The sequence below is a fragment of the Phoxinus phoxinus genome (assembly GCF_949152265.1).
Source record: "Phoxinus phoxinus genome assembly, chromosome: 2".
In the NCBI taxonomy this organism is placed as follows: Eukaryota; Metazoa; Chordata; class Actinopteri; order Cypriniformes; family Leuciscidae; genus Phoxinus; species Phoxinus phoxinus.
The window spans coordinates 26,924,377-26,944,408 of record NC_136877.1 but is presented as its reverse complement, the minus strand read 5'-3'; the positions used below and the strand labels follow the sequence as shown (position 1 = coordinate 26,944,408).

The 20,032-nt window shown below is 39.4% G+C and overlaps 1 protein-coding gene across 1 annotated transcript in view; it reads right to left on the bottom strand.

Annotated features, from left to right (window-relative positions):
* The window catches only part of itfg1 (integrin alpha FG-GAP repeat containing 1), a 135,766-nt gene that overhangs the window by 5,541 nt on the left and 110,193 nt on the right, over positions 1 to 20,032 (bottom strand). The window contains exons 14-17 of the mRNA XM_079594279.1: positions 19,003 to 19,081; positions 7,423 to 7,547; positions 3,496 to 3,578; positions 1,940 to 2,057 (exon numbers count right to left, since the gene is read on the bottom strand). Coding sequence (XP_079450405.1) covers positions 1,940 to 2,057; positions 3,496 to 3,578; positions 7,423 to 7,547; positions 19,003 to 19,081 — 405 coding nt within the window. The remainder of the gene's footprint in view (positions 1 to 1,939; positions 2,058 to 3,495; positions 3,579 to 7,422; positions 7,548 to 19,002; positions 19,082 to 20,032) is intronic.

The window sequence follows — 20,032 nt, the reverse complement described above, 5'->3', positions numbered from 1 at the left end:
ATTTAGTCACTCTCATTAATGGAGTAAAGCATTGAAATTTCATGAAATCATTATGCAGAAGTTACAATATTTTGATATGAATTTAAATAGAAATATTTGTAGTGGGTGCGCTGCTTTTGAACACTTTTCCTGTGGAATGCTGTGTTTTAATGCTTTAACTACAGCGAGGATTGCTTGGCGCATGATCATTCTGCTAGAATTTGAAAGAATTAAGGAAACGGTAAGATACGGTATGCATGTTTTATATTTTTAAATGTTTTGTCAGTGATGCGACAAACATTTACACTGCAAAAAAATAAGGCCTATCTGTTTCCATTAAAAATATATAAACCATCCATTTGACCTTATAGGCAAAATTGCCTAAATTTGATATGCTTAAAAATGCTAAAAAGGATACTGAATGATTTTTAGTAAATAGTCCTTATCTCATATTTTCCTAATGTCTTTTGTTAAACATGATATCACGTGGATGGAATAGTAAACCGAGGAGTTGTAAGCTCCATATACAGTATATTTCGGGGAGGATACAGGGTGGAGATGCATGTACGCACAATCTTCTGGTGACTGGGTTTTATAAATGGGAATTTTGCGCATGTTCAGGTTCTGGTTCTGGTTTTATATATCTGAAAACTGTTAGCAAAATCTAGCTTTTGTGCATACGCACACTAGTAGGATGAAATCTATGGGAGGTTTTATACATGATGCCCCAGGTGTAAACGAGGATGTGTCTCCCTCGTCGAATTGTGATCCGATTGCCCAAAATGCATCTTAATACCAGGTGTAAACAGAGCCCTAGGCTGGTTTTATTGGTTCTCAACCAGGGGCCCGGGACCCACGTTAAAGAGGGCTTCAGGATGACTTAAAATAAGACAAAACAAGCTTTAAAATAAGCTAGAACAAATAAAAATCCAGACATTTATTTTCAATCTATAGACACTCGAATATTGTTATTAACAATGGGAGTGGCCTCGGAGTCAATAAGGTTGAAAGCCACTGTTTTAGAGGGTTTTTGACACTTTTCTGCAGGTAAATCAGCTGAGCACCAACTTGGCCAGGCTGGGAGACCATCTTAAACCAACTTTTCCAGCAGGGAAATAATAGAGCTATTTATAAACTGAATGACTCTAGTTGGATAATTGGTCTCAAGGAATAATGGTTTCCCGTTGACCCTAATCGGACGAGTTTCTTAGGGAATGTTACATAAGTCATGCAGTGGTCTTTAAAGTTGGCCTTTTTTAAAATTTGACATGCTGTCTAAAGAAACCGAGTGGCATGTGACGCAACAGCCAAAGACATCTGTCTGAATGTATCAGCTGTAACTTTTTGAGGGGGTTACACAATAAAAACTGTCTAACAGCTAAAGCACAGTGCAGCCCGCAAATTACATTTGAAATAAGCTTGTCAACCTCGCGAATCAGTTGTTAAAAAACTAGTTGGTTAGCCAACTGTTGTGACCCATCCTGAGTGTTTAAAAGTAATTAATTCACACATTCAGAGGTACAAATAGCATACAAGAAGGCAAACTATCACCTTCCCACACACAAAGGCAAAAACTCAGGCTTTCACGTGCATAAACTCACACACAACACCCTGAAGGACATGTTGTGTGGGATAATGAGGAACAGATTTGATATGCCGAAAGGACAGAACAAAGCAATTATCAGCATAGCAGTGTGTGTGTGGAGCTCCCTCGGAGAGAGCCTGAGGGCAAGGCCACACACAGACACACCCATCTGCTCAGATCTTCACACACGTGTGCAGACCAAAGACTAGGATGAGCCTGTGTGAGGTCACAATCATTCTGTGCAGAAGGAAACACAGATGCTGGAGTGTTTCAAACAGATCCATTGAAGAAACAGGGAACACAGGAGCGAGAGGATGACAGTGACAATTGGGCTTAGATCAGATGAGTGAAAGGCTGAAAATAAAAGGCTCTCACCTTCTCCTGCCAGTGCAGTATCCCGATGATGACGAGAATAAAGACACAGACGCCAATCAGTGCTATCGCTGTCAATAAGACTATATTACTCGGGGTAAGGTAGAGCTTCGCACTCCAGCTGCAAAGACACAGACAGAAAGAGAAAGAGAGACAACTGAAAACTTTTCAGAGCAACATCTTTAGACTCAGTGAAAACTTTAAACATCATTCAAAAAACTCTGAAACGAAATGTGAGAACGCACAAAGACATTATAAGGAGCGAAACCTGTGTAGATCATCAAAACAGTGACGAGGAGTTTACAGCACTGAAGAAAACTCTTATTAGCACTGTGTACCTTCATTCGCGAGCTTTAATATGATGATTCAAAGAACCTGAGAAAGCTAAATATAATCAGTCCTGACGCGCCCTGACAAGCTGAAACATCAGGACATCAAGATGAGCCGCTTTAAATAACAGACCGAGAGAGCGAGCGAGCGAGAGAGTCGGAACGCTCTCCATTTACTGGAGAGAATAGAACGAGAGATACTCTGTTTATCTTTACGAATTGTTTGAAAGCAAAACGGCAGCCGAAAGAGCCTGAGCTGGGTCCGTGGGGAATAATGGGAAATCAAGTGATCTGCTCAAATATTTATGATAAAGATTGGCGGACAGCTTCATTAAGATACATTTCGGCTGTGCTGGTGGTAAACACATTAAATATTAATGCCCGAGGAAACACCTTCTCGCAGTCCTGATTAAGACTAGTGACGGATGTTGTGATGGTATAATATTGCTTTAAATTACATTAACAACTTTAATACTATTTGCTTGTTGGCTGTGGGTTTGGATCTCAGTAGATGCTGCTGATCATATTAAATTAAGGAACTATGTGTAAAGTGTACATGGATAGTTTGTGGGAGAAAAAAATATGATTGAACAGCAGGTGTTGAGCAAGTGTGTGCATGAATATCAACTAGCTAAGGACTGCAAAAATGTTGATAAAATATTTGTTGGCTGTAAAACTTAATGTATAACAGTTCCTTACATTTACAGGAAAAATATAGTAATGAGTTTACTGTTAAAAAATTAAGGCTGTCAACGTTAACGCATGTGATTAATTAAAAAAATGTTTTCATGGGCTTTGATGTGCATAAATGTATGAATAATATGGACACCTTGTATAATTTGGTGTCTCCAAGTGTTCTTTTTTTGGAATATTTGTTCTTTACCTTGAAAAAAGCTTGCAGAAAATACAGTTTTGTGTGAATCACCCTTCAATTTGATGGTTTACTTTGCTGTATATAGCAAACAATGACAAAATGAATGTGTTAAACAAGATAAATGGTGTATGCCTAATTTCACGATAAGGGTGCGATTAAAATGTGTAATCTATAGACAGTTTAGACAACAATTTATACATATATACAATACATTTAACTGAAATTTCATCAATCATTAAAAATGGAAAAAGAATAGTTTACTTTTAAAATCGCTTATAGTATTATTTATCTGACTGTTGAGTATATTTTTCCATAAATAAAATGTTAATCTGCTACTTGAGTATGTGTGTGTGTACCTGCGAGGGTCACTCTGTGGGTAAGGTATAACGATGAGCTGGGAGTTAGGAATGATAGCGGTCCACTCCTGCTTCCTCACGTCCTGCATTAGAAAGAGAGTGATGGATGGAAAAGAATATCGTTTATGGAAATCACCGCACATTCAATTTCTGCAGTTGTCTTTTGGCAAACATGAACTAGAGCTGATGTGCCTCTGCGGAAGACAGAGGGGATTTGCAGGAGATTGTATTATTGTATAATTGGACATTATTGAAGTGGGGGATCTTAAAGGAGGACAGGGCATGTTTAACACGTCTATCTTTTACCATCATTAAATACATAATGGCTGACACACTATTCCAACATCTCTCATCACCAAATTTGGCCTACATTTACACTGTTTAACTAAACTTTTGCAAACTAGAGAAAGAGCCGCGCTTCAGGTGCAGATATACTCAGTGTGAAGTGAAGCTTCAGTGCCATTACTGAAGTGAGCAGGAGCGATGAGACCAATCAGAGATTTCAGCATTACTTTAAAGTGCAGATGAGTAGGTGGAGGAGCCATTTGCAGGCAGGTGATCAAAGTTTTAAAAATATCTGTAAACCTCAACTGGCTACAACCCAATCAAATCCTTCAGCCGCTAAACCCGTGTGATTCAATGTATGATGTTCACTTCAAATGCTCTACACAGGCCAGTCGCCTCAGAGAGATATATAACTAATAACCAATATAAATATATTTAGCATCGACAAAACTAGAAATCCGACATGGCAGCAATAAGAGAGCCAACGAAATCAGCCTTTTCCATTCGTGTTGAAGTTGCAAGTCTTTCAGTAGGAGAAAATGCCATCATTTTTAGTGCAAAACGCAGTTAATAAGCCTCCAAACATGAACAGCATAAATAGTCATCTATTCCCCCAGCTATTTGCAAAAAAAGTTCATTAGAGGAAGGGAAGTCTCTGGAAGCTTTAATGTATTATGAAGACAGTACCTCTATCAATTACAAAGGTAATTTTCCCTCTTCAACTTCTTTCTCGACAGCAATTAGTAGCAAACGTTAAATCCGTCTTTTTGAGGGAATCCTCCAGGGGTACAGATTTTAATTTCCGACAACACATTTATCATAACTCTACATTGCGGTATGTGCGTACATGCGCGCAGCTGAGGAAGAGTGTGTGGTCTGAACGAGCTATTTTTAGTATGTGTCTTTAGTCAGTGCGGATGAGGCTTGCAAATGAAAGGGATGGGGTGGTATTCGGTCTCGCTGTGGGGAGTCGAGCCTCTGCCTGCTGCGGAGGTCAACCGGCAGAAAGACAAAGATTTGTTACAGTCAAAGACCCTCTACTGCTGCTCTGAGCATTAGAGAGGGAGAGCGGCTGAAGCCCACGCGCTTTTAAGGTTACGCTAACCGACAGGCCCTGGCCCTACGATTATGCAACAGAGAGACCTCGATGGGGCTTTTGTTTATAATGTAGAACGAAGATACTGCAAATTTAATGATATGAGATGATTTAAGAGTGCAACCTTCTAATCTGTTAGAATCAAATACAAACATTTGATAGTTTGATAGCTGTCAGAAAAACAAAAACTACCGGTAATCACTTCAAGCTAATTTTGGTTGCACTATTTTGAGGAGTCCTTGTTAAAGTGTAATTACACAAATAAGTACAGAGTAATATGAATTACCTACGTTTACTTTCTATTTGATTTAGGGTTAGTTGGTTGTAATTGTGCATAATTTAGTTATTAGTATAGTAAGTACATGTAACAAGGACACTTTTTATTACATGCTCAACAAATAAAGCTCCGATTCTGCATTGTGCAGCATTGAGCAACGTGTTTTTCCAGGATGTACTTCTGACGCGATAACTTGGGTTGTTGAGAGATTAGAGAAGTGAAAACGATAGAGAAAACTGAGCCTCTTTCCCTTCTCCACACGAGCTCTGAGAGTTCAGAGCCCAAACCGGAGCTGTCAGCAGGAACTGTAAGTATGCCGTATAGAAACATTCATCTGTGTCAGAAAAACAACCACATATGCAGAGCCGTTGTGAGGAAACTCACAAAGCAAAAGTCTTCCTCTCTCATTCCCTTCAGCTTTTGTAGGATCCCAAAAAACATTCTATAGGTCAGTTTAAAAAAAAAATTACTTATTGAAATTAATATGCACTTATTTATATATATATCAATATTTGCTGAGAAATGCCCTCAAATGAATAAAATTCAAAGACATTAGTGTGGCAGATGAGTACATCAATCAAAAAGTATCTTAAGAAGTGAATATATTGCACTCTTTCCAAACATACAAGATGGACATCTTTCAGAGATTTCAGTGTGTTGTTTCTTGTTTTTCCAGTGTCTTGCATCATGAGCGCTGCATTTTAAAGACACATTGTCAGGTTATAAACAGTTCAACTTTTAAAAAGCATGCCTTGAGACCCCTGTGTTCGAATCGGGTCAGAAGGCATGATTAAATGTGCCATTTTTGTGTGTGTTATTTTTTTTACAAGTTATAAGTAATTAATTGTGCTAAAGAAAGTGTTAAATCGACAGCTCTATTAAAAACACAAAACGCCAAATTGCTGTACGTGAGACTTGCTCAAGCGCAAGCTTTGTGTTAATGTGAATGTGTGTATGCATGTGCATGTATTCATGTGTGTTGGTAAATCAAATCTGCAATTCTAATCACTGTTTGATAAAGACCTCTGTTTAGCTCAGTGACAGCCGAGGAAGCCGACGTCTTAAATTTAAATGAGTAGCACTGGGGGAATTCTAGAGGAAGTGGAGGGAGGGAGAGATTTTAATTTGCACTTCCTCAGCTAAAACCAGACAGAGACAAGACGAAAGGGAAGAAAACACCCCAATAATTTGAAAACCTGGAAAGCATGGAAAGATGCAAGTGCTGTCTTGCAGCTCTAAATAAGGAATAATATATATATATATATACACTAGGGCTGCACGATATGAGGAAAAGCTGCGATGTGCGATAACATTGTTTAATATTGCGATGACTATATGACTTGCGATAAATGTGATTGTTAACTATACTGTTCCCATGTCTTAGTGCTTTAATAGGTTCTTTGCGTGATAGGTCAAACGTTTATTACCTGCCTGGTTCAGAATACACGATTTTAGCGCAGTTTTGGCACGATCCGTTTGACGCATTGGTGTCGTGGAGATTCGTAATAACGACAACGGGCGTCGGGACGCAAGATTCGATCGTTTCATCTCGTATAGTGTGTCATAGTGGGCGACAACCTACGTCGCGTCTGCGATGCTTCACGACAGAAAGACTATAGCATGTTTAATTCTTTAACGGTCCTCCACGACGGGTTGAATATGTGAGCGAGGCGAGACGTGAGTGAGTGCAACAGTGAGTGTGTGTGTGCGCCAGTGAGCGTGTGAGCGTATGTGTGTGTGTGTGTCTGTGTGTGTGTGTGTGTGTGTGTGTGTGCGTGCGTGCGTGCGTGCGTGAGTGAGCGAGTGAGCGAGTGAGTGAGCGAGGGACAGTGTGTGTGAGTGAATGTTTGCGAGTGAATGTGTGTGTGTGACGGCACGCGATGACTGGTCGGAAAGCAACGTGTTGTCTGACATGTTTCTTGTCCACGACAAGATTTTAGGAGTCAAAAACGTGTAAGTTAGTGCTAATCTGAACCAGGCATTATTCATCGTGTCAGGCTGTCTGTTGCGATGTGTTCATCGCGGGAGTTCATATCGCGATGACGATGAAAATTCGATGTATCGTTCAGCCCTAATATACACCTATATACATGTGTGTATCAGACACAATGTTTCAAAACACAATGTTTCGCTTCTCAGATACAGGACAAAAGCAGGTAGAAGTAAACCAGGCCATCTGCATGCTCTTCCTCTCACGGGGCCTTTCTACCCATGATTCCTCCCTCCATATGGAGAGTGTCTGTGAACGGGTGAGAAAGTATGTCTGTACCTTCTCTCCAGGGGGCCGGGGGATGCCCACAAACAGGTGATCCAGGAAGTTGGCGCTGCGCCCCAGACCGAGCACGGTGTAGGGCAGCTGGAGTGCAAGATGAGCTGACTGGCTGAGCTGCCCCGCTGCAGGGAGAGAGAGAGAGAGAGAGAGAGAGAGAGAGGGGGGGGGGGGGGTAGTAGGAGGGAGAGAGTGGGATTGAGGGTGGAGGAGTGAAAGGTAAAAGAGAAAACAGCAGAGCGTGAGGGGGAGGGATGTGTAAGGTATGAGACAGGACATGAACAGGTGAGGGAGGGGAAGGAGAAGATGAAAGAGGAGAAAACAGAAGAAATAGCTGCCATTAGTGTCATCCATAAATAAGGCTTGATGCAGTAAGAGAACTCAGTAAATTAAGGGCTCCTGCTCAGATCCTCATGAGCTTTAAATCAACCTTAACAAACTACTGCAGAACCTGCATACTAACATAATATTTTACAGGCTACTCATCCTTTAAATGGACAGATCACCCTAAAAATCATCATTTACTCGTCTTCGTGTCATTCCAAACCTTTATGAATTTCTTTCTTCTGTTGAACAGAGGATATTTTGCCAAATGTCTTAGTGTTGTTTTTTGGTCCATACAGTGCTCACCAAATGGTCCAAGTCAATGGTCACCAAAACTGTCTCCAAAACATTCTTCAGAATATCTTCTTTTATGGTGCACAGATTATGTCATACAGGTTTGAAACAACATTAGGGTGAGAAAATTACAATATATATTTTTTTGGTGATCTATCCCTTTAAAGGCGCACCAAGACATTTTATGCTGACCAATAATATGACGGTGGTCTTTATACTGACATCTGTCGATCTAAATTAACCCCTTTTCATGGGGGTAATTGTCACCTATGAAACACTTATTCTGAATCTGATATAGGGGGTTACCAAGATAAACTGAGCACTATTCAGCTGGTCGTGATAATATGGCAGCTCTCATGAGGCAATGACATCAGTCTTCATCTCGTACTCAAGTTTACAATATATAATATTTATATCTATAAAAAATAATAATAATAGGAAATGTTTCTTGAGCGGCAAATCAGCATATTAGAACGATTTCTAAAGGATCATGTGACACTGAAGACTGGAGTAATGATGCTGAAAATTCAGCTTTGCATCACAGGAATAAATCACACTTTTAGGATTCAGCCTAATCTGGCTCTCAAGTTTAAGACTACTTGGACTATAGCACACAAACCTTACGGACTACTTTGACCACTTTTTAGGAGTCTGACAGATGTTTTCACTACTGCTGTGACATTGAGTGAATCTGATACACAATAACATGAGTGCAGATCTTAACACAGACCTCTTCTGAACCTTACTAAATGTCCCTTTTAAAGCACACACTATAGAACCCTGCGTGGGTCTGTTTTCTTAATCCCGCTCCCGCTGAATATCTGACCATTACCGCCCGCTCCCACAACGTGTGTTCCACTCCCGTCCGCCCGCACACACATTCTGTTACAGCTTGTAGAAATTGCAGTCCCAATGCAGCCCTTTAACACGCACCTTTACATGTGCTTTCTCCATGTGCTTTTAATAGCCCAAACTGTAAAAAAGCAAACAACTACAGTATAATCAGCAAATCAGTTTCTAAAATCAAATGAATCTGGACCAGAAGGATGCTTGAACTAAATATAACTGATGGAGCACTTTATGTGTGTCCTGCTGAATCAAATACACTCACAGTCCCCAGCCGGGGAAAGGTCAGTCCATTGCTCATGTGTCATGTGTCCAGCTTAATGATGCCATTAAAGAGAAGAACAATTAGATGTGTATAAGCTGATTTCCCATTATGCATCAGAGAGGAGAGAGAGAGAGAACAAGGGTGTCCTTAATAACTTCACTTTGGCACATAATAGCAGTAATGGAATACTGGATGCATTCTGAGGATCAATTAAATGGACCGGAGGAAAATGTAGAGCAAGTCTCACTGACCAGGAAAAGCTCCTCAGCTCAAATAAAACAAAACAAGAATGGTCTTGTGTAGTCTTTCTCTAGTGGTGAAGTAGTGTGTGAAAAATTAACAGAACCTTAAGGCTGATGTAAAGAAAAATATATTATTTTGAATTGGATTTTATATTTTATTCTACTAAAGCCAAAGCAAAATATGCAAATATGCTGTATGATTATGAAAATATTTGGACAATACTGACTAGAAGTAATACAATCTTTCCCCCTACCCATGCTAAATTTTTTATCAGCTATTACTCCAGTCTACAGTGTTACATGATCCTTCAGAAATCATTCTAATATGCTGATTTACTGCCCAAGAGACACTTCCTATTATTATCGATGTTGAAAACAGTTCTGCTGATTAATATTTTGGTGGAAAATTCTAAAGAACAGCATTTATTTTAAAGAGAGAACTTTTGTAACATTATAAATTAATTTACAGTCACTTTTGATCAAGTTAATGCATCCTTGCTGAATAAAAGCATTCTTCAATGTAAAAAGTTAAAAAACTTAAAAAAGTGAGGAAACTCGTTGCCTTAAAATTAAGTAAATAGACTGGAATTGTCAAGTTCACATAACTTCATTTTTTCAATTACGCATACAGTTTATTTACTTATTAATTTTAAGGCAATGGGTTTTTAAAGCTTAATTTAAGTCAAATTATCACTTTTTAAAGTGTTTCAAAAAGAAAAAAAATATCTTACTGACAAACCCAAACCTCCCAAACCTTTTGAACGAGTATAAATCTGAACATTTTCAATTAAATCAACTTTTTTTTTTGAACAGCACATTTCACAATAAACATTATTTCAAAGCAGCATGTAATTTTCTTTGCATAAAATTTTTAATGTAGAAATACATTTTGAAAAGCCTTTTTTCTGTTGTTTCAAATCTTCTACAAACACCTGCCACCTTTGTGGCACCTCAGTTTGAAAAACCTTGGTGTATAATGTTGGGTCCCACTTTAAATAACGTGTCTTTATCTACTATGTCCTAACATTCAAATTAATCATTTGATACAATGTACTTATTCTGTACATACACATTTTCCCATTGTATTTGCATTTAAAAAAATCCCTTCATGTAATTACCGAACAATTTTTTTTATGCAAGTACATAATAGTAAAAGACACACAATAATATAAAGTTTGACCTAATGTGGTTTAGTTCAGGGTTTGGTGAAGTGTAGTGTATGTAGACCACATATACAGGGTGATCTGTAGCCCACATATGAGCGACAGCATCCACAAAACAAAGAGGATTGCGATTCAGCAAGCCAAACACAAGCCGAGGTGCAAGACAAGCTAATAGAGCTGTAGCTCACCTCCTACACACACACACCTACTCACACGCTCACTCAACCACAGTCCGCACAAGAGAAAGGGCACATTTTCTCTCTAACTACAGCTGTAGGACCATTGTGGTAAAAGATGTACTCTAATGCATGCAAGGCAAAAAGTGTGTGAGAGAAAATAGCATCAATCTGACAAACAACAGGCAGGTGGAAAGCACTGAGGAGAGCGAGAGGGGAAAAGGAGAAATGGTTCACAAGTGTAACGGTTTCTAACTTTAAAAAAATGTATCTGCTATCCACAATACATCCTTCATAAACAGACGGAAGGAAAACAACATATCAGAAGCGAACAGACTGAAAACAGATTCTAGTGTCCACACAAAACACTCTCCCTAAACCCAACAGCTAAGATCATCTCCCCAAGCAAACCTGTTTGTTAAATGATCTCAGGTCTAGCGTCGCTATAGAAACCATTCTCTGCCCTGTCGATTGGGCGCTTGTGAAGCGATAAAAGGAACAAATGGTGGCGATGCTGCCTGGGCCTGAGGGATTAGAGAGGTTAGAGAGGAACAGTCGCTCGCCGAGCCGCAGAGCCAAAATGGCGGCTTGATCCAGACACTGATTTGTGTGTAGCGACACGTGTCTGCTCTGAGGGAGATAAGTGGAGTCTTCCAGAGGCCTCCAGCAGCATTTCCCATCTTATCACGCTACCGTCACAGAAAACAGCAGAGACAAAATATGGCCACTCAAAGCCAGTATGACATCAAGTGCAGAGAGTTGGGCAGAGAAAGAACCTGGAACGACTGAATGACACAAAAAGACGAAATGTTCACAAACATTTTTGGTCACACTTTAGATTAAGGTCCAATTCTCACTATTAACTAACTATTAACTATTCATTTTTCCTCAAACTCCTAATTACTGCTTATTAATAGTTAGTAAGGTGGATGTTAAGTTTAGGTATTGGGTAGGATTAAGGGATGTAGAATATGGTTATGCAGAATAGAGCATTAATATGTGCTTTATAAGTACTAATAACAGCCTAGTTATTAGTACTCACACAGAGTCCTAAGTCAAAATGTAGTCAATCTCGCCAGAAAGTATGAAAACATGAAGAACAGACTGATATTTTAGCAAAATTGCAGCATAATATTTTTTGACTTGTCAGGCAGGATTTCAAATAGATGTAAAAACACGCCTGTTATGCAGATTCCATGAGAGAGAGAAAAAAATTAGACTTAGTCAAATGTACTCTGTGCACATTATATGTAAATACTGTTCCCCAACAATGAGCTTACAGTAGCTCAAAGAGACACAAATCAATCAAATTCCAAAAAGACCAAATCAAATATTACAATGACAATAAATAGCTATCAAAAATTACTTAGTTATTACTATATAAAGTACATTCAGTACATTCAGACAAAACTAAAACTAAAATGAATAATTTAAGATCAGATTTGAATTTAGGCATCACAACATTATAATGCAGAGTATGACCATGGATATTTATTTTGAGACTTGCTAAAATTAATAAGTTTTAAATGTGTGCAAAATATTAGTTTTAAAATATTAACGTTAGATGAGCATGATATATTTATTTTAATACATTTCCAGAAGAGGCAATTAAATCCCAAATCCACCTAAACCAACAATCAGACAATTAACCATAACATCCTAAAACTTACCAAGAGAATGGACCTAGAAAGCAGCACTTACAATCCAAAACATGTTTTGCAGAGCGGAATCATTGTCTACATATAAAAAGGTAGAAGGGAGAAAGGAGATCAGGGAGAAAATGGGAAACCACCTCAGATAATTCACAATAGGCTCCAAGTGAATCATATTTGTAGTGTGAAACCTTAGGCTCCAAGTGAATCCTTAGGAAGTTGGAAAACTTAGGAAGTACAAATGTACAGTAGTCGCAAGATGTGCGACATTTGCCATTAAAAAAATGTATCTGTAAAATAGCCAATACATGCATAATGATTACTAATGCTTCGCCAACATACAGTATAGCCGTGTTTATTGCAGCAATAGAGCTGCTTGGAATCTTGCAAGAGCAAGACAGAAAGAGAGCCAGCAAGAGTGGTAATTATAGAAGAAAGAACTGCATTAGGTCAGATGTGTCTCTCTCTTTACATGTGCACTGAACATAATGAAAGGGCTTCAAGCTGTCTTAACGGAAAAAGAAGGCGTTCAGATCAATTACAGAGAAAAAAAAGGCTCCAACAAAGGTCATTATCACAGTCATTATATCGCTCTTCATGGGGAGGAAGCAGATGATACGGTATATGTGATGAGTGTGAATGTGCTCCCTTTGTGATTTTGATGGATTGGAGTGATACGCAGTGACGGAGAGGAGGTAGCACCAGCAGAGCTCCCTTCTTTTGCTCCATCAACATGACAATCCAGATCACGATCATAAAGAATTATACACTCATGGTCAGCACAAGCGTGTCTACTTATATTTTAAGGCTGCGTGATTAAAAACAGTGTTTTCTGATCACAGGAGACATTGGAAAAAGACGCAGGAAAGAGGGGATAATCCTGTCGGCTTGTAAGTGGGTGGGGGTTCTATATTTGCTCTGGGAGATTCAGAGAGGGACAAAAGCTGTGATCAATACTAATCGTACTTCTCACTCCAGCTGCGGGCTAAACTACACTTCACGGCACATATGTGAGAGTGTGTGAATGAGGATGAATAGAGAGAGGAAGATGGTCAATCGACTCCAGAGACATTAGACTTACAACATACAGTACTGTGCAAAAAGTCTTAGGCACGTTAGTATTTTCACTCACAAAAATGGTTTTAAGCAATCTAATGATATCTTTTGCTGTAGTGTGTCAGTAGGAAATATCAGTTTACATTTCCAAACATTTCTTTTGCAATTAATTGTAATAATCCAGTGAGATTTCTGGATTCTGATTTCTGACAGAACAGCCGGTATGCTCCACATGGAGATCTGATCTCACCATCATCAAGTCCATCTGGGATTACGAGAAGAAAATCCACTGTGGCAACAAGACGCTTGAAGAAACCAAACTTTTAGAGCCCAACGTATTGCCTAAAATTACAGCTACCCAATAAGAGAGTAGAAATCTTAGCTCTGTTTAACACATTTGACCAAGTTTAAATTAACTCTGCAGAACTCTATGCTAAAAAGTCAGCAGAATCCATCTGTGCCTGGATATGAGTGTGTAGGACTGTAAAAGTGTGTCTGTGTGTGTCCCTCACTGCGAGGATTCAGAGGGGCTGTTCATTATACACCACATTCATTTGGCTAATTAATGAGAACAGTCTCGAGCGCCATATTGATCTGCATCTTCTCCTGCGTCAGTCTCGCCTCTCCCACCTCTTGTGTCTGCCTCCGTACTTCACCCTTTCTCTGTTTACTTACAACTCTCATTCATTAACTTGGTACTGCAAGGGTCAGTCCAATTATACAAGCATGAAAACACAACCCTCTGAAGTACTTTATCATCCTCAGACATGACTTGAGAGGATGCCCCCTACACACGCACATTTACCTACATGAATTCTTCATAGGTTGTTTGAGCCGCAGTTCTAATCAACTCGTAATTGGTCCAAAGAATATTTCTTGCAGGAAGAGATGTTCGCTTAGAAGCTGTATGTTGCTCCTAAATTAAGCCAATTGAGAAAACACAGTGTTATTTGTTTGGTTTAGTCGACTGGGTTCTGTTCAGATAATTTAATAGCAAGATAACTCGTGGGGAGATCAAGCTGATTTAAAAGTTCTTTTTAATGTTCCAGTTAAACTAACTTCCAGAGGATGTTTTTTTTCTTTCTATCAGGACAATGCATTAGCGGTGTTGCCTTCATGGCATCTATGGTTACTTCAGTTACTTACTTTGTCCTCAGTTACTTTGTCCTCAAATAGAGAGAGAGCGAGAGAGCGAACGAGTGCAGACAGCAGCAGAAATACCGCCGTCCCCATGTCCTGGGCTCGAGTCTAAATGTGCAATAAGTCTTGCTGAGCTGTGTTTCATTACTGGCCAATGAGAGCCTGAGGGAATAAGGGCCCTAATACAACCTGGCCTGTACTCGCCGTACGACATACACCCCCATGACTGTCCTTCAGCTGACCCCAGACACCCTGCCACAATCTCTCCAATTACAGCAGGACATTGATCACAGAACTGTAGTAAGAAGTTCAGCAGCAGAGCAAGGAGGGACGATGGGCCGCAGTGTCACTAAGCTCTACTTACACTTTCTGTGCTGAAACTGTGATTGCTTTTATTTATCTGTTCCTCTGTGCTTTCTTTGGGAGGGCCATCAATTCCCTGTCACTCCTCAACTCTTCACACAGTAAACTGCGTGTGGAGGATAGACCGATAGAATGATAGATACAACAATAGATAGAGCTATAGAGAGATATATAGACAGCTTGGCAGACATACAGACAGAGTGATATAACAATAAATAGAACGAAAGAATGTCAGAACAAAAGAATGATAGACAAACGTAAAGATAGACAGAATGACAGACAAAATATACAGCACAGACAGAGAACAACATACAGAACACACAGCAGACAGACAGACAATGGATAGATAAATAGATAGAACGACAGAAAAATTAGAAAACGATAGACAAACACAGACAAACAGGCAGACAGACAGATTAGATAGATAGATAGATAGATAGATAGGCAGACAGATGGACAGAAAGACTATATGACTTGAAATTAAATGATTAACTATCCTGGCAAATTTCTGATGGACAGACAGACAGTCTGAAACACATTAGATCCTGACCTTGATATCAAAACAAGCCTGGCACACAGCAGGTGAAGTCAGAGATTAATATTGAATTTCATACTCAGACTATTAAGAAGCAAAAGCGACCAAACATCTCTGCTCATTTGTATTCTGCTTCAGCAGGTATAAAGACAAACCAAGAACATTATTACTGTGACATTTACATTATAGACCAGTATGTCTGAATAAACAATTTAACTCTGAGACTCTCAATACAAAACAATGACAAAAAGCATTATAAATGCCCTGTCTGCTTATAGACGTGTCTTTTATCCATAATGAATATCTCTTCACAGTAGAGAGAAAAGAACAAAGATAAAGAGGACAATGTGAGAGTTGAAATATTTAAGATAACAGAAATCCGTGTGGTTTGCTGGCTAGTGAAAGATTACTCAATAAAAGAGGAAGAAGGACTGTTATTTCATTGGACAGAACTCAAAGGCAAGTTCAGAAACTCTGGTCCGGCCCTTAAAAGCAGAACATAATTCTATTTTAAAAGAAAGAAAAAATATATAGTGTCTTCTACAAGCATGGAAGCACAAAAAATCCCAAAATCCATTATTTCCAGTTATCTGAGGATAATTTTTGTCCTTTAAGCCATTTAGTCATTTATCTTTGAAATAGCTCTGTCACATACTGCTCTCTGTTCTGCTGAGGATCTTCAGCACAGTCTACACACACACACACACACACGCACGGCCCAGTGGAAGCAAACACACGGAACCACAACATAAGAGAAACATTCATTCTGTTTATGTAATGGCTCCACAGAGAGCTCAAGGTCAGTGATGTATTTCAAAAGAGACTTGAGGAAAACAGTCATTGACACCAAAGTGATGTGAGTTCTGTCAATGCCCTGAGGAATTTATTCGTATCTGCTCTTAGAAAGGTGGAACGAGGTCATTTGTTGCCCCCGTCTCTGATCTTGAACTTGGTCAATCAGATATCCTTGAGGCCCAAAACAACATACGAGAGACACTCATATATAAAATACTGATACATATACAACCAATCAAGAAGCAAGACATCTCAACCGTCAAACTGATCAGAATCTCTAGGTTGCTCTAGTCTAGTTTACTTTGATGTTTGGTTAAATTCTCTTGTATACAATGGACCTACAACAACAAAAATTGATATGTCGTCTATGGAACGTTGTGTGACAATGGATAGAAATGAATCAAAGACATTTGTCTTGTCATAATGCTGTAATTTAATTACTACATGAGAGAAACTTGGCTCTGAAAATAACAATTTATTTAAATGTAAACATATTTAAATAAACGTTTTACTTAAACTAAAAGGTAGCTATTTAATAATGAATAGTACAAAACAATATAACAATCATAAATAATATATTATAACTCCAAAATTCTCTATAGTGGCTGCATTCATTGTCTTTGTGCAATCCAATCTCAAATTGTTGCTTTCAGACAAACATATTTATCTAATTCCTCATTTCCATATAAACAAACAAACAAATTACGCACGCACATGCACGCACGCACGCACGCACGCACGCACGCACGCACGCACGCACGCACGCACGCACACACACACACACACACACACAGGGGCAAAAAAGTATTGTGCAAGTTCTCCCACTTAAAAAGATGAGAGAGGCCTGTAATTTTCATCATTGGTACACTTCAACTATGAGAGACAAAATGAGAAAAAAAAATCAGAAAATCACATTGTAGGATTTTTAATTAATTAATTTGCAAATTATAGTGGAAAATACGTATTTGGTCACCTACAAACAAACAAGATTTCTGGCTCTCACAGACCTGTAACAACTTCTTTAAGAGGCTCCTCTGTCCTCCACTCATTACCTGTATTGATGGCACCTATTTTAACTTGTTAGCAGTATAAAAGACACCTGTCCACAACCTCAAACAGTCACACTTAAAACTCCACTATGGCCAAGACCAAAGAGCTGTCAAAGGACACCAGAAACAAAATTGTAGACTTGCACCAGGCTGGGAAGACTGAATCTGCAATAGGTAATGCATTTGGTGTGAAGAAATCAACTGTGGGAGCAATTATTAGGAAATAGAAGACATACAAGACCACTGATAATCTCCCTCGATCTGGGACTCCACGCAAGATCTCACCCCGTGGGGTCAAAAAGATCACAAGAACGGTGTGCAAAAATCCCAGAACCACACGGGGGGGGCCTAGTAAATGACCTGCAGAGAGCTGGGACCAAAGTAACAAAGGCTACCATCAGTAACACACTACGCCGCCAGGAACTCAAATCCTGCAGTGCCAGACGTGTCCCCCTGCTTAAGCCAGTACATGTCCAGGCCCGTCTGAAGTTTGCTAGAGAGCATTTGGATGATCCAGAAGAGGATTGGGAGAATGTCATATGGTCAGATGAAACCAAAATAGAACGTTTTGGTACTAACTCAACTCGTCGTGTTTGGAGGAGAAAGAATGCTGAGTTGCATCCAAAGAACACCATACCTACTGTGAAGCATGGGGGTGGAAACATCATGCTTTGGGGCTGTTTTTCTGCAAAGGGACAGGACGACCGATCCGTGTAAAGGAAAGAATGAATGGGGCCATGTATCGTGAGATTTTGAGTGAAAACCTCCTTCCATCAACAAGGGCATTGAAGATGAAACGTGGCTGGGTCTTTCAGCATGACAATGATCCTAAACACACCGACTGGGCAACGAAGGAGTGGCTTCGTAAGAAGCATCTCAAGGTCCTGGAGTGGTCTAGCCAGTCTCCAGATCTCAACCCCATAGAAAATCTTTGGAGGGAGTTGAAAGTCCGTATTGCCCAGCGACAGCCCCGAAACATCACTGCTCTAGAGGAGACCTGCAAGGAGGAATGGGCCAAAATACCAGCAACAGTGTGTGAAAACCTTGTGAAGACTTACAGAAAACGTTTGACCTCTGTCATTGCCAACAAAGGGTATATAACAAAGTAATGAGATAAACTTTTGTTATTGACCAAATACTTATTTTCCACCATAATTTGCATATAAATTCATTAAAAATCCTACAATGTGATTTTCACAATGTGACATAGTTGAAGTGTACCTATGATGAAAATTACAGGCCTCTCTCATCTTTTTAAGTGGGAGAACTTGCACAATTAGTGGCTGACTAAATACTTTTTTGCCCCACTGTATATATATATATATTTTTTTTTTATTACGATTTTTTACTAACAAGCGTGAATAATCTTTTTTTAAAGTGAAAAAAGGGCAGTTCTCCAAATCAAAAATGTGCGTCCTTCACACAATGTACCATGCCAGAACAAATTTTCGAAATCAATACCAGAATTAAGTGTGGACAAGAAAAAGCTTTTTATTGGTTTATTCAAAATCATCCTAATCTAGTTTAGTCTGATCCTTCAAAATAAATGGAACTAGTCAAGATAGATACTGCAGTGTGTTGAGGTTGACTTTTCTTACCTCACTGAAGCAGGATATGTTGGGCAAAGAGATATGTGTGATGTTCAAAAAAGTGTTAATCTTTTCTGAGCCGTGTACTCACCAGAAGCGTTCTTTAGATAACCGTTCGAGTCCACCGATGTGTACATGACATACGGGCCAGGCTGGTTCACACCGAAGGGCTGTGGGATGGATAGAAGTGATTAATAATAAATACAAAAGACAAACAATTTGCAAAAGGAATTTTAATCAGAAAACGACTTTTTAAGAAGCAAATAACAACCATCTCTAAAGTTGCCGTAACATTAGAACAATTTGATAAAAACGTGCAGGCAAAACCGGTCCATTGTCTGCTATCAATAGTGATATATGAAGCATGTATCACTATTCAAACCAAGCAGCTTTCAGTGTGGTGGATCCATGTGACTAACTTGAACCCGTTCGCCCTCACGCTAAATTCCCAATTGTGTGGTTTCCTATCGATTACTGGGTTTGGCTTATGGAAATCCGCAGAACATTGGTAAATGTGACCGCATCTTAACTCTATGCACACACAAGACGTTGAGACCATGCAACAGCCCTTAAGTGAATTGATTCAAACACATACGCCTCATTGTAGTTGCCTGGAAAATTGTAAATATGACCTTGTTTCCCGGAGGACACTAAAAACCTGCACATTGGAGCTATTCTGATGACATTGATGATAATTAGAATGACCCTGACTGCTTGTTTGCAAGTGTGTGTGTGTTTTCAGTTGAGTCCACAAAAATCACCACAGGTTACACAGGCCCAGTTCCAGTCTCCTACAAATACTGAGACACATGAGAGATGTCTATCAACAGCCAGCAGTAACGTGTGGCCAACACTGGCTCAGCGCCGGGGAGATGGGGCAGACCTGCTAATATGCCAGCTTCTCAATTATGGATACTTTTCTCTGTGCAGACAATAACCCTGGGAACTGCAAATGAACAGCATGCCAGGAACAAGTGGGCATACATTTTTAAACAGATGTATTTGTGAGGCATGATTATGGGTGGGGAGGGGTGAAATGATTCCCTTGATGTAAATTATGTTCCCCTGTAGCTGATTAATCCAGCCAATGGACAATGTTGACAGGAAATGGGACAATCCTG